This window comes from Nicotiana tabacum, chromosome 3 (genome assembly GCF_000715075.1).
Source record: "Nicotiana tabacum cultivar K326 chromosome 3, ASM71507v2, whole genome shotgun sequence".
Taxonomy (NCBI): domain Eukaryota; kingdom Viridiplantae; phylum Streptophyta; class Magnoliopsida; order Solanales; family Solanaceae; genus Nicotiana; species Nicotiana tabacum.
Genome location: NC_134082.1, coordinates 26,473,784 through 26,489,396, shown reverse-complemented (window position 1 = coordinate 26,489,396; position 15,613 = coordinate 26,473,784). Strand labels below are relative to the sequence as shown.

Genomic DNA, 15,613 nt, shown 5'->3' with positions numbered 1-15,613 from the left:
TGCATCATCCTCATCCTTCAATTCATGTGACCCACAAAATGTTCTCAGCTTTTGCATTATCTTGGACAGTAGTTTGCTTATCTTCTTCTCATGCTCCTTGAACATTCTCTGCCTTTTTTTAATCTTTCCTTGCCGACGACTCATGTTCTCCAATCTGGTGTTAATGGACTCCATCTTGCCTGTGATTTCTTTTGCTCTTTGACCACATCCACCATGGATGGTGGGGCAGCAGTCCCAATAGATGTGCCAGCCCCAGGTGGGCCAGTGGGAAGGCCAGCTATAAGTTGCCTAACATGCGCATCTACTCCATATATCTGGCTGGACAAGTGGCGCATAGTGTGAGGACCGGATTGGAGTGATCCCATGGGGTTAAAGGACCCTGATGAAGGTGCAACGGATCCGGCGGGATCGGTGGTGGTGACTGGGAAAAGATCAAGATTATTTCCAAGCTTCCTCCTTCTACTTCCGTTAAAGGTGTTCGAAGTTTCTTGGGGCATGCCAGGTTCTATAGGCGTTTCATCAAGGATTTTTCCAAGATTGCAAATCCTATGTGCAAACTCCTTGAGAAAGATTCCAAATTTGTGTTTGACGAGAAATGCCTCAAAGCCTTTGAGGAATTGAAGCAAAGGCTCACCACGACACCTATTATTGTCCCACCCGATTGGTCTCTTCCATTCGAGCTCATATGTGACACCAGTGGTGTAGCTGTTGGAGCAATGCTTGGCCAATGTCACAACAAGGTTCTCCACCCGGTCTATTATGCAAGCAAGACACTCAATGGGGCGCAAATGAATTACACGGTGACTGAGCAAGAACTTCTTGCCATTGTCTATGCCTTTGAGAAGTTCTGGGCTTATTTGTTGGGATCCAAGGTGATAGTGTACACAGATCATGCTTCTCTTTGCTATCTCATGGCAAAGAAGGATGCAAAGCCTCGGTTGGTTTGTTAGGTCTTGTTGTTGCAAGAATTTGACTTCGAGGTCAAGGATCGCAAGGGAACTCAAAATCAAGTAGTGTATCATTTATCAAGGCTTGAAGAGGTAGGAAGGCCAAATGGAGATCTTGAAATCAATGATGCATTCCCGGATGAACACATATTGGCACTATCTAGCACTTTTGCTCCTTGGTATGCCGATATTGCTAACTACTTAATTAGTGACCTTATTCCGGAGGGATTGGAATCCTATCAAAAGAAGAAGTTCTTGAGAGACTGTTGGCAATACTATTAGGAAGAACCATTCTTGTTTCGTTTTTGTGCTGACAACATATTAGAAGGTGTGCTCCAGAAGAAGATATTATGCCAATTCTAAGGGCATGCCATGCTTCACCGGTTGGGGGTCACCTTGGGGGAAATCGAACAATGGCTAAGGTGCTTGAATATGGTTATTATTGGCCGTCGATTTATCATGATGCCAATAAAATGGTCAAGGCTTGTGACCATTTCCAAAGGCAAGGATCAATCTCCAAGATGCATGAAATGCCAATGCACTTTGTGATGGAGATAGAAATCTTCGACGTGTGGGGAATTGATTTTGTGGGTCCCTTTGTAAGCTCTTGTTGGATGAAATATATCTTTGTGGCTGTGGACTATGTATCCAAATGGGTTGAAGCAATTTCCTTACCAAACAACGAGGCAAAAAGTGTGACTGCATTCTTAAAGAAAAACATATTCACTCGGTTTGGCACTCCAGAGCCATTCTTAGTGATGGCGGGTCTCATTTCTGCAACAAGACTTTCACGGGGCTACTAGAGAAATATGGCGTCAAGCATATGGTGGCAACACCTTATCATCCCCAATCAAGTTGTCAAGTTGAGGCTTCCAACCGGGAGATCAAGAGCATTCTAGCAAAAACTGTTAATGGAAATAGGACCGATTGGTCAAGGAAGCTAGATGACGTATTGTGGGCATACCGCACGGCATACAAAACTCTTATTGGCACTTCTCCTTATCGGTTATTCTTCAGCAAAGCTTGTCATCTACCCGTATAAATGGAACACAAAGCCATGTGGGCTCTGAAGAGGTTGAACTTGGACTGGGCTAAAGTTGCAAATTTGAGGTTATCTCAACTCAATGAAATGGAGGAATTCCGTTTCCATGCATATGAAAGTGTAGTTGTGTATAAAGAAAGGATGGAGTTTGTCTATGACAAAAAAACTTGAAGAGGGAGTTCAAGTCAGGTGACTTGGTTTTACTCTTTAACTCAAGGCTCAAATTGTTTTCAGGAAAGCTCAAATCGAAATGGTCTGGTCCGTTCAAGGTGGTCTATGTCTCTCTTTTTGGAGTTGTGGAACTAGAATCGGAGGATGGGCTCCGAACCTTCAAAGTGAATGGCCAACGAGTCAAGAACTACTTGGGCACAGATGGAGATAAACATTTGGTGGAGCAGTTGGCTCTCAAAGATGGTCCATGCCCGACCAATGAGTAAATCCAAAGGACCGCCAACTTTGTCGAGTTTCGACATTAAATCAAGCGCTTCATGGGAGGAAACCCATGTCTACTAACACCCTTAAAAGTGTGTGTTAGAGTGCAGGGGATTCGAAAGATCATAACACAAGGTAAGATTGCATGAGAAAGGGAAGAAAAATCACCTTGGGTAGTTTGCTACACATATGCGGTTGCATATTCACTATGCGGACCGCATTTTGGTCACAAACTAACACAATGTGTTTGGCTAAAATGGTGATAAAAATGCGACAAGTTGGGGCACTTTGCAGACCGCATTTCCACTATGCGATCACATAATGCATCGCATTTTTGGCCCTCCATCAACTCTCTTGATTCCACTGCATAACATATATGCAGTCGCATAGTATGTTATGCTGTGACTTGCCCATCGCAAATCGTTCAGGTATACCCCTCGCATCTCTTCATTCAAAACAAAAAAAAAGAATTTTTTGTATTTATCAGAAGCAAAACAAAACGAAAAAAGAGAAAAGGAATGGGGAAGGCAAAATGGCTAGTGCGTGAACTAATCTTCCAAGTGTGCTCATGAACCCGTCACTGGTATGTTTTCTTTGTCCCAATTCCATTATTGCTAGCTTTAGTTTGTATATTTGTTCTTGTTTTTGTTTTTCCTGTCGTTGTTTCATGTCTCTTTTTCTTTCTTTCTTCTTGCTTATGTTTTGTAGTTAGATGTCTGTTCATAATGTGATGTTTGTTATGTAATGTGTTTTGGGGTGCTGGGTAGTAAAAATTAGGACCGCCATTGTTGAGGGTTGAGTTCAATCGTTGGGAACGATGAAGTTTGCGGCTCGCATAATAAAAATGCGGTCCGCATTTTTGCCGCATAAGTGAACCCTAGCTGGCTTAAGAAGATGACCAAATGCGGCAACTTTGCGATTGCATAATTGATATGCGGACCGCAAAGTCACCGCATACTGACACAGAACACCCAGTTTAATATCATGCTTTCTACGACCATTTTGCGATCGCATTTCCCACGTTGCGGTGGAATTTGCGATCGCTTTTTTGTGACTTGGTTTTTTGAGCAATCAAGTATGCGATGGTTATGCAAACTGCATAGTGGTTATGCGATCGCATGCCCATCGCATACTTAGATCATTTGAAGATCTTGAGAGTTTGCGACAAGTTTGCGGTCCGCATAGTGGTTATGCGACCGCATAACCTGTCGCATTCTTAAATTTTTCTTGAGTTTTTCTATTTCTTTTCACTGTCGCTCACATTTCACTTTTGTGCAGATATGGCTCCCAAGAAACATAGAGCCTCCACCCATAAAAGGGCATCCTCCAGTCGTTAAACTCAACAAGCAAAACATCCGCGATCGGATCCTACTGCTACACGTCCCTCCCAGTATGATGAGGAGGAGACCTTGCCCGAAGTTGACCTACAAGCTGAGGCAAGAAGGAAATCAGGAGATGGCTCAGGTTTGGGGTTGACAGGTCCAAGGAGCTTTATAGAGAAGGGCTGAACAAACTAAAAACCCTAGCCGAAAACAACTGAGTATGAATGGGCTAAAAGAGCAGTACCCACACATCTGGGAGAACATCAAGGCAAGAAAATGGGAGTGCTTCATGGAGCTGCCTGATGAATATAATGAAACCATTTTCCATGAATTTTATGCCTCCGATGGATCCTCTAGGAATGCCCATCACAAGCGCAACAGAGTTTTCTATGATACTAAGTTAGTTCAGGGGAAGAGTGTGTTCTATAGCAATGAGACTATAAATGAGTTTTACATCCCTGACTGGAGCCCGGGCACAGCTGAATATGCCGCCAAATGGGCAAACCAGGAGAATGAGCGGAGTTGGATAGCATTTGTGATAGTAAAGGGGACCCCTGCCTGGATCAACCCTGTGCACAAAATATACAAGGAGGATCTCACACGAGAGGGTCAGTTTTGGCTTAGCTTCGTCACCTCTCAACTGATACCGTCAAGAAACGAGACTGATATAGGCATTGAGAAATCTCTTCTCATTGCATGCATTATGGCGGGAATCAAGATTGATGTGGGTGCTCTTATCTTCTGGGAGTTAGGGATTCGAGAAAAGCAGGTAGCCACTTCACTTCCATTTCCCTATTTGAGCACAGCCCTCTGTAAGGCTGTGAAAGTCCCTACCATGCCACACACCGACAAGTCAGGGAAGGCACTGAAGGATATTAATATCACATGCATTAATGATGTTGTTGCTCCCCCAGAGGTTCAGACTCAGGGTCCAGTTAATGTAGAGCCTTCAGATTCCTAGGCTCATGTGTCCCCTCAGGTTCCAATTGCATCCTCTCTACTTCACAGCCTGCCTCTCAGTCCACCACTGCTCAGCCAGCTGCTGCACTGCCAACCGTCTCGAGGCTTGGTCTCATAGCTCAGTATGCCAAAGCTAAGGTAGACCAGCTTCTAAAGAACTTGCCCACCCTTATCAAACATGCTTTAACTCCTATTCAGTCCTCAGTGACAGCACTCTAACAACAACAAACATCTTACGGGGATCGTCTGCAATAACTTGAGTTGATGGTCGAGAAGATAGAGCTAGGTAAGGATAGTGACTTGCCTAGGCTCCGAGAGGAAGTTGCCACTATGAAGACCGAGCTCCACAAGATGTAGACTCTGTAGTTCGATCTATCATCATTCCTGCCCAAGGACGATGAGTAGGGAGCAGACACAGCAGCACCAGGCTTTGACCTTGACTTCTCTACTCTGATGATGGATATTGCACCTCCGACTGTCGGGGCTTCCCAACCTCCAGCTCCCCTTGAACATATTGAGATTCCTTCTGAGGAGGATTCTGGACATTCTTCAGAGTCCGAGGGTGAGGAGGCAGACGAGGGAGATGATGAGGAGGATTCATGGTCCACGGAGGATGATGGCCCTTAGGAGAAGGGCAAGCAGATTGCTGCCCCTACAGTTGAGGACGAGGATCAAGCAGAAATTCAGATAGCAATAGAACATTCGCTAGCAGACATGGCCACCCCTGAAGATCCATCGTCCACTCCGGCATCAGTGGGCGAGGCTAGCAGCTCACAGGCCCCAGCTCTAGTATTGGTTCAGCTAGAGATCCCTCTTCCATCAGTGGAGGTCACTCATCCGGCCGAGATCTCATCGGTCCCAGCTTCAGCATCAGAGGGTGACCCCACCATCACTCAGTCGGCTTCTAAATCCCATAGCACTTAGTGCGCCTCAAGGAGCCCCCAAACTCTGTTTTATGTTCTTATGCATTTGGGACAATGCATGCTTTTTAGTTGGGGGTGGTAGCCCTGTATATATTTTTTTGAAATTGTCAACTGTTGTACATGTTTATGTTTGTGGTGCAATACCAGCAAACTTCTGTATTTATTTGTGTTTTGTGACTCTGTATATATTGATGTTTTGTGGTTTTAGTACATAAGTTATGTAAAAAACAAAAACAAGTAAATAGTTGCATGTCCATCTTTAGTAATTAGCAATGAATTCCCCTTGGTTTTTCTTTGTCGGGTTCTTTTCCAAGAGTGTAATAGTAGAACCCGAATAGTAGAATGAAGCATGTTGACCGGTTTGGTGTAATTGTCTAGTTTCAAGCATATGTGTATGTATATAGCCTATACCCTTCCATTTATAAAGGAAAAAATAGAGATATCAACTGTGTGAACTTGAGGCTTGCTCTATGACTCTATGTCTACCTAGAGTTATACCTGTATATATGATGAAAGCTTTGAGTTGCCAAGTGTTTACTTGAGGGCTTCAAACTATGTGAGCCAAGCAGTTCGTGTGCCATGTGTGTGAGTCTTTGTGTAAATAATTCTTGTGTTTACTTCTACCATCTAGAACTTGCTTGGTTAGTTTTTCGATGCTTATAATAATTACATTTGGTTGGAGAAATGACCTTAGGCAGTCTTCATGATTTTTGGAAAACCAGTTAGCCTTTTAAGCCACCCATTGTATAGATAGTATCACTAGTCACCCCATTTGAGCCGTTAACCTTTTCTTTGGCTACCTCATTACAAACCTTTCCCTTTTTGTGAAATAATTCCCTCTTTTGAACCTGTCCCTCCTTGAGCATTGAGAATGAGGCTAAAAGCCTAAGTTGGGGGTGTGGTGTCAAGCCGAAAATTGGCAAGGTTGTGCAATGAGCGTAGGAAAGTGTACCTCAAAATGTGAAACTACTCAAGCTCCAAACGAAACAACAACAACAACAACAACAACAAACACAGTTTGATCCTAACATGTGGGGTCTGGGGAGGGTAGTTTGTACGCAGATCTTACCCCTACTTAATGCAGGTAGAGAGGTTATTTCTAATAGATCCTCGGCTCAAGAAGGGCAAGAAGAGGAAGAGGAAAGCAAGGAAGGAAGAAAGATGGAAGATAAAAAAGGGAGATAGCAGTATCAAATAATAGCAAGGGAATACAATAACTGAGGTGAACAAAATCACAAACTGCTCAAGCTGCAAAAGCAACAACAATACAAAAAAAGAAGAAAAAAAAAGAAAAAAATATATAAGAGTTGTGAGTATATATACATAAGGAGTCTTGAAGAGGATAAAAGAGGTAGTTGAGGTGGCTAAATGGTGGAAAAGATGAAGCTAATGAGGGCTACGTGGTTTGAAAAGAAGCAAAGAGAAACGAGAAATAAATATGTGATTAGTGTTCAAGGAGGGTGTAGTCACTTGTACCCAAATGCTTATCCGACCCTTCCGTAAACCTACATTACAAGCTTAAAAGTCCTTATGGGATCTCCAACAGAGCGTACTTAGAATAAATCGATGAATTAAAATAAGGGCAAGCCTATGGTATGGTATGTTGTAACACTTGAAACTCTTTTTGAGAGTGAGTGTATTTGTGAATTCGTCCCTTTTTATTGTCATTGTAAATATTGTGATTTTGGGACTTTCTTTCTAGTGAGGGCACATGAATTGTGAGGTTGAACAGAAGTTGAGTTTTTGAGTCAAATGCATGTGCACTCAGCTGAGGGTAATATTTTGTCAAATTGGTCGAGGCTCAAAGTTTCACAACTTGATTAGTTTCTTTGTAAATATTGATGGTTCAGGAAGGGTAAAGCAATCGAAAATGCATGCTTGTAGTACTAACAACAAACACCGTCCATGGTCACTATTGTTTCATATCTTTTAGATGGAGTCTAGAATAGGATAGGGTTGTCTTAGTTGCTTGAGGATAAACAAGAGTTTAAGTTGGAGGTGTTGATGTGCCGGAGAATTTCGGCACATTTGATACAAATTGCTTAGATTTTAGCTTGTTTTAGGTGCAATTATCTTTTATACTTATGTAATTTTAATTTTTTTTTGCAGTGTATGAGGTTTAAGGACTTAAGAGCATGGAAATGGAATCAAAAAGCCACAAAAGACAAGAAAAGAGTAAAAAGGCATCGCAAATCCAACATGCGAGCCGCAGAATGCGCAAGGGAATCGCAAACCACAACCGATTTCTGGGAAAAGTCCAGTGCAAGAAATGCAGTCTAATCTGCGATGGCATAACCTGTTTGAGAGCCGCATAATGGACCGCAAACTCGGCATGAAGATTGTTGAAGGTAGAAAATGCGACGCGAAATGCGATCACATATCTGCAATGCGGACCGCAGAACATCAATTCGATGAAGGTTTGGAAACTAGGGTTTGAATATGCGATGGTTATGTCAAGAATGCGGACCGCATGTCTGCTATGCAACAAATATGCGGTCGCATATTTAACCGAAAAGGGTATTTTTGTCCAAATTTTGTTCCGAGTTTTGACCCACTATAAATAGAGTTATTGTGGTATTGTGGGGGAAATCTTGTCTGATTTTGGAGATACAATACAAGGATTTAATATTCCTCTCTTTTGGTAGCTTTTGGGTCAAGAATCTTTCACTTTGTAAGCTTTATGGCATTAAATATTCTCTTCCTTTTGTATTTTAGTATGTGTAACTAACTTTAAATACTAAGGTTGTGGACCCGAAATGAGTGTTTAACATTGAATATATGTATAATGGATGGTTGATATTTATTTACTTCTCATTCTTCATTTATTGTTGGTGTTTGCAAACATTAATAAGTGCCATTAAATTCTTACTTTGCTTGGGAAAGTGGGTTGGAATTTGGTAGAAGTAAATATCAAAGACTCAAGACTTTAAACCTTGTTTAATAGAATCGCTTAGGAATAAGTGGGTTGTATTTGGCATATATTGATTATTCTTAATTGCAACTCTTTTACATTTGAAAAAATCGTAAAGAGGAAATATTACCCAACTATTGGAAAATATTGGGGAGTCATTTAGAAATCATTTGCATATCAAAAGAACCTTCCATTAGAAATATATCATATTAACACCGATAGCATTACACTTCATTGAAGGGGACACAACCTTGGTTTCTTTAATCAAATTATTTACACTCTCAATATCACAATTAGTTATTTCTTCAAACCAAACTCAATTCATACTCTTGTTACCATTAACCGAATAGAATTACGACTTTAGTCAAGTAACACACTATTTGAGTCACCTTTTCACACCTATTCCCTGTGGGATTCAACCCCAACCTTGTTGGGTTATTATATTTGACACCGAGCGCCTTACACTATTTATATAAAGTGTAATTTGAGAGTATCACTATGGAAACATAAATTGCTTCAACAAAATTCATACGAGACAACTTGATACTATATCAACGTGGGATATGCAATTCTAAGGGAGTATGGTGCAATCTTTCTCAAGAATATCATACTAATTTTTCCTATTTCTATCTTGCCATTATGTGTTTCATCGCGATCGGTGTGTGTTAGAGGGGTTATCAAGAAAATCGGCCCAGGTATGTTAAGGTTATCCCGTCTTTCCTTTTGTCATGATCCATATGATACAAACGAAACGAGCAAATGTGCAACTTTCATAGATGATTCTATTCATAGAAGTACTAGGGGTGTCTATGTTCTTGATTCCCTATGTGTCCTATTATTTTATCATCTGTTCATGGTTCTTAGAAAATACGTAAGTTGATAAAGTTTACTTCATGATATTAATCAAAGGCATAATAGTTTTATGACATTCCGAAAGATTTTATTGACGTACTTCTCATGCATTGCATTCATTTATACATGTACATTGACCCATGACCAGATGATGTTATATACGCATATATATGTATATATATGTATAAGGGATATGGTAAAAGGTTACGATATTATATACACACCACCACCTGATCAGTTGGTATATGTTGATGATTTTGCCCACAGTGGCGGAGATGATATGATGGGATGCCCTTAGAGGTTTGATGATGTTATGTACACATATACCTATGCATGGTATGACATTTATATGCATATGCATGACATTTTAAATATTAAACGATTCACAGATCTATTCATACTTACATGTTGAGTCTTTTACTTCATGTTTCTCTCATGTCTATTTATTTACTAATTTTCATTCCTTACATACTCGGTGCATTATTTGTACTGATGTCCCTTTTACTTAGGTACACTGCGTTTCATGCCTGCAGGTCCCAATAGATAGGTTGAGAGTCCTCCAAGTAGGCTATCAGCTCAGCAGATGGTGTTGGTGCGCTCCATTTGCTCCGGAGTTACTTATTTGGTCAGTATGACTTGGATGTATATTGATTAGTATGATGGGGCCTTGTCATGACTGTTATGGTATTTATCTACTCTGAGAGACTTGTAGACACATGTTATGTATATGAAAGATAGTATAGCCTTGTCATCCTATGTTCAATGTACGAGTGATCATGTTGGTCTTATAGTCCCATATGTCACATGTATAAGTTTTTATATCATGTTGGATTGTCCTATATTGAGTATTCTCTTAGGTTTATTCTGGTTAGCCCATGACGACCCGTTTGGCCCATTTTCCAATGATAGTACAATAAGAAAGATATGTTACGTTGGTACTCGGTTAAGTAAGGCATTGGGTTCCCATCATGGCCCATCGGTTTAGGTCATGACAGAAGTGGTATCAAAGCAGTTTTATCCTAGGGAGTCTACAAGCCATGTCTAGTAACGTCTTGTTTATGGGTGTGTTGTGCACCACACTTATAAGCACGAGGCTACAAGGCATTTAAGACTATCACTCTTTCTTCTTACTTTAGATTGTGTGGTAGAGCTTAGTTTTTCAAGCCCCACACTTGGGGAGGCGTGGCTGGCACCCGGTGCCATGTTAGCCCGAGTGAACCACTTTGTAACTCATGATCGTTCAACCAAAACTAGAACATACATAGGTTGAGCTAGCTGGACTCATTCCTTTTGTAACTATTATGCGCCCACATGGCCACAACTCATAATATATAACTATAAGTGGGAAAACACTGTATCACTAAACCATTTTTCTTAAAACATGAATACATATGGGTCGTCAAGGCCTTTGATATACTGTACAAATTTAACCTCTATCTACAAAGACTCTATGAGGTGGAGTCTTACCGATCCTTAGCTGAATGCCAATCTCATCTACTATGAGGACTCATCAAACTGATTATCTATACATGCAGCCATGAATGTAGTGTCCCTAACAAAAGGACGTCAGTATGAATAATGTACTGAGTCTGTAAAGCAGAACTGAAACATAACAATAAGTCAACATTAAATAAAGACATATAAGAATCAACCTGAATCTCTGAAGTTCCACCGTATATGCATACTTATTATACTTACATATATAATGCTTCTCTTTGAGACTATTTTTGTTATCTATATCGTATCATGCATGACTGCCCAACTGATCAGTGGTAACTACCCGACCGGCCATCACACGGTGGTAAATGTATGATTTCCCAACCGGTGGTAAATAATGATACATAACTGCCTAACTGATGGTAACTGCAGAACCAGTCGTAGCCCGATGGTAAATACATGTCTGCCCAACCAGCCGAAGCATGGTAGTAAATGAAGATGCATGACTGCCCAACCGTCTGTAGCACGGTGGTAAATGTATAACTGCCCAACCGCCTGTAGCTTGGTGGTAAATGCATGACTTCCCAACTGGCCGTAGCTTGGTGGTAAATGTATAACTGCCCAACCGACCATAGCTCGATGGTAAATACATGACTGCCCAATCGGCTGTAGCACTGTCATAAATGCATGAAAATGCATGTATCACTATATTATAAACATTAACATCTTTATCATAAATCTCAATAGAGACTTAGGAACATACTTAGACATGCTTGAATATCATTTTACATGGATGAATAATGTAGACATCCTTAACTGCTAAGAGTAGAACCACTTATAGAATAGTATTTTGTTTACGTATCGTTGCTTGGCTCATGCCAAAAGAACGAAGGGATAGCCTTAACATACCTGAGCCGATTCTCTTTTACAATCCCTCTAACACATGTCTTTTGCGAAAAACATGTAACGGTGGATCAAAGTAGGGAAAAATTTGTATAATATTCTTGAGAAAGATTGCACTGTACTCCCTTAGAATCACAAAATTCCGTTGCTATTATGCTAAGAAGTCTCGTATGAATTGTGTTGAAGTAACTCACATTACTATCATATGATTAACCTCAACTCTCCATTTTTCTAACATTTAATTCATTGAAAGGAGGATCTCCAAGTTACATTACTCATAAAGAACCAAAGAAAAGTAATTATAGGACTCTTACGTGTAAACAAGGCAAATTATGTCTTATGACTCATGATGCACCTCGGTGCCACTTTGTCTTGGCTTAATGCCATGTGGCAGCCCCAAAAAAGATCCTTATTCACTTAATCCTACTTAATACCACAATTATACTCATAATTAATTAAATATCCACATAATTAAGAATTATCTCAAATTACTTAAAATACTACTCACTTTCAACACACATTATATACCTTACTATCATGATCATGTGACGCCTTGTATGAAACTAATCCATTATTACCGGGTATTATAGCCCCGATCGTATTTTATCCCAAAATGTCAAACTTCAATGAAACTCATTTTATTCGATTCACTTACCCTCTCACCTTCACGAATTTACTTTCACTTGCTTGAAATAGCATAATACTTATAATCTCCAAATAATTTTGTTCTTGAACTGATGTCAATTATCTTACGACAAATTCATCGTACAATACTACAGGGTGTAATATCGTCGTAATATAATAATACGGAGCCTAACATCATCGTAATATAATACTGCGGAGCGGAAGCCAACCCCTTTGTAGGGAAACTTTCGTATCTATGGGTTAGTTTTCTTTCTTAGAGTCTCTTGCTCTATTCCTTATACTGTCGTATCAGAGTCAGCCCGTCCTTTCGGAAGGAGGAATAGTTTACTAAATATGTCTGAGTCATTTCCATCATCCTCTTCCCTTGCAAAAATGAATATGTCTCCTACTCTATATAAAATCTTGTCCAAAAAATATGATTACCTCTATGAAGTAGATATCCTACCCGACGAACAGAAAGTATCTTCCACTGAACTACCCCTCATAAAACCCTACTCAGCTTTTGCTAAAAAATTGTTTGCACCCCGAACCCAAATTTGTTCCTTAGTACAACACCGACCAAAAGGAGTCAAAGAATATGTTGCTGCCTCAAAACTTTACCGGCATCTCTGCAATTTATTACCCTTCAAATCCCAGATGTTTTCCTAGACAATGGAGAGATCATGGTTTTACCCATATCCATTTTGGTGCTATCCGAATAGCTTTAACATATCACAGAAGAAAAGGTTAACCTGTTGTAGCTCGACTTCTCTTCTAGATACAAGATACTTGGAGTACCAACATGCAAATTTGGGTACTGCAAAAGTTACCCTGAATGCTGGGACTGTATTCTTAACTATCTTTCTAGATTTCAACATGTCCCTTTATGATCCATACTTAACCGAAGCACTAAAAATCCAAGTCCAAATCCAAGGAGCCCCGCAAGCCAAAGATTCCATCCAAGCCAGTCTTCATCACCAAATGGCGTGGCGAGTCCAAAATCATACCATGGATCTTTGCCTTCCCGGAGGAGAAAATACTTTACTCTTAAATATTGATACTACCAAAGGAAACACCATGTGCACACAAATACCCAGACAAATTTCTAGAGATGAGCTTGTCAAAATTCTTCCTGATTACTGGATCACAAATTATGAAAAATTAAGGGAACCAGAGGAATCTCTGCAATCTGGTGAACCAACTTTTACCAAAAGAAATGACAAAACCGTTTGTATAAGCTTTGACCATTCCCATCTCAAAAAACCCAATAAAACCGTCGTTTCTTTCCACATGATTCAACCCAGAGATACAACAGATACATACCCTGAACCTGACAAAAAGTTTTTCTGGAATATACAAAGCATCATGGAAGAACATGACTGGTGTCAACATTTTGGCAAAGAAGGAAAAAGAGTTTGGCGGTTCAAATGCCCCTTTACGGGACACTGCCCTTGGGATCTTGACTACCATTGCCAAGACTGTTTAGAAGACCCAATTGGAGAATGTAATGAACACCATCTGCGTCGTTGGGAACGATTTGGACTCAATAAGACCAAACCAAAATCCAAAAAAAGGGAAGACCACTGAAAAACAATTTCGAGCCAAATATGAAAGTAAAAACCCTTCAATTAGCTCATTAAGCCGTCCAGGCAAATATGAATTTCTGTTCAGTTACAAACCCTAGGAATGGCCAAAATTACCAGAATAATTCACTCCAAGCTGGGAGGATAGTGAAACCACACCCAAACCAAAATCACTATCACATCATACTCCAGAATCCAAAAAGCCACATGGACCTAAGACTTCACCAACTCAAAAAACCACAAATCCCACACAACCACAGATGTTCATGCTAGGTCCTTCAAGCTCCAGTCATACCGAAGATTTTCCTTCACTTCAACCTTTTGAAAAGGAGGGTATAAGCCATGCTCCAAAAATTTCCAAGAAAATCATAGTGCTACCTGCTGGAGAAAAACCTCCAACAAGTGACATCGAAGCAACAATGCACTGGCAATCAGATTACTCCATCTACCAAAACAAAGTACTGAACAACATCAGTAATGCCATAAAGAACGTGGTCCATAAACAAAACAAAATGATAAGCAAAGTGGAAACAATTGAGAAAACGATGGAGCAGATATCGTCGCACCATGCAGGACTAATCAAAGCCTTGGAACTAAGATTGGCCAATTTACAATATGAAATTTGACCACCAGGAACTTTGCTTTTCCAATTTTTCCAACAACAGCAAAGGGAGACAATTTCCATTAGAGAACAAATTCAACTTTTGAGAAATGACCACTTTGAGACACAAAAGACACCAGTTTTCCCCTCAAAACCTACCTTATTCCCTATGTCTCCACAAGCACATTCCCCACCTAAATTAGACTACACCTTTTATACTTTTCCATCTACCTCATAAAATCCAATCTCTTTCACCCAACCCCTAAAAGAAGAACATGATTTTGATATCGCAAAAATGGTTTGGGAAAGGAAAGATGCCTTTGCAACCCAGAAACAAACCAAGAAAAGGCGAGACCAAGGAGAATGTTCAAAAGGATCGAACCCCAAAAATATGATGATTTCTGACCAGAAGTCTCCAGACCTCTATGTCTCCCAGCCAAGAAACATATCAGAAGAAGATAACCCATGGTCAGAATCTCTAAATTTATTCGACGATGAAACAATGGAAGATAGCTCTCTATCAAGCAATGAATCCACAACAAACTCTTCCTAAGACGACGATCCCCCAATATTTGTAAGCCAATCAAAAGACCCAGAAATATCTGAAGTAGATGAGGAACAAAAAGGCATGACAGATGAACCAATCCCAGAAAGAAGATGTGAGACCATGGCGTCAAAACCAGTTGGAACTAGTTTCCACACTTTCACCTTAGATGACGTCAAGGTTTCAAAATGGCCTCAAAGGATCCAAGACTTCTATACTTGGATGGTGACCAAAAATTTGGTGGAATGGGAAAAGTATATCATCCTTTCAGAACTCACTTCACGGTTCTCAGGAATCCTTAGAGATTGGTGGAACTCATTTGGAATTCAAGACAAAAATACTTTTCTTACTTTCCAAGATTTTTCCTTCAACATCAGGATCCTACATGAAGTTTTCTACGGAGATACTAGCCAAAGACAGGAGAATATGTGAAGACAACTCTTCGAAATGAAGTGTGTGTCATTCGACAAAAATGACATTGACAGACATTGTCAAAAAATGGCAAAGATATACTTTGAAATCGGCGGAGACA

At 40.2% G+C, this 15,613-nt stretch overlaps 1 protein-coding gene across 1 annotated transcript; it reads left to right on the top strand.

The window, feature by feature from the left end:
• The first annotated feature begins 13,025 nt into the window (after positions 1-13,025).
• LOC107775998 (uncharacterized) lies at positions 13,026-13,940 on the top strand. Its single transcript, XM_016595803.1, has one exon. The coding sequence runs from the start codon at positions 13,026-13,028 to the stop codon at positions 13,938-13,940; it is 915 nt and encodes a 304-aa protein (XP_016451289.1).
• Positions 13,941-15,613: the final 1,673 nt, after the last annotated feature.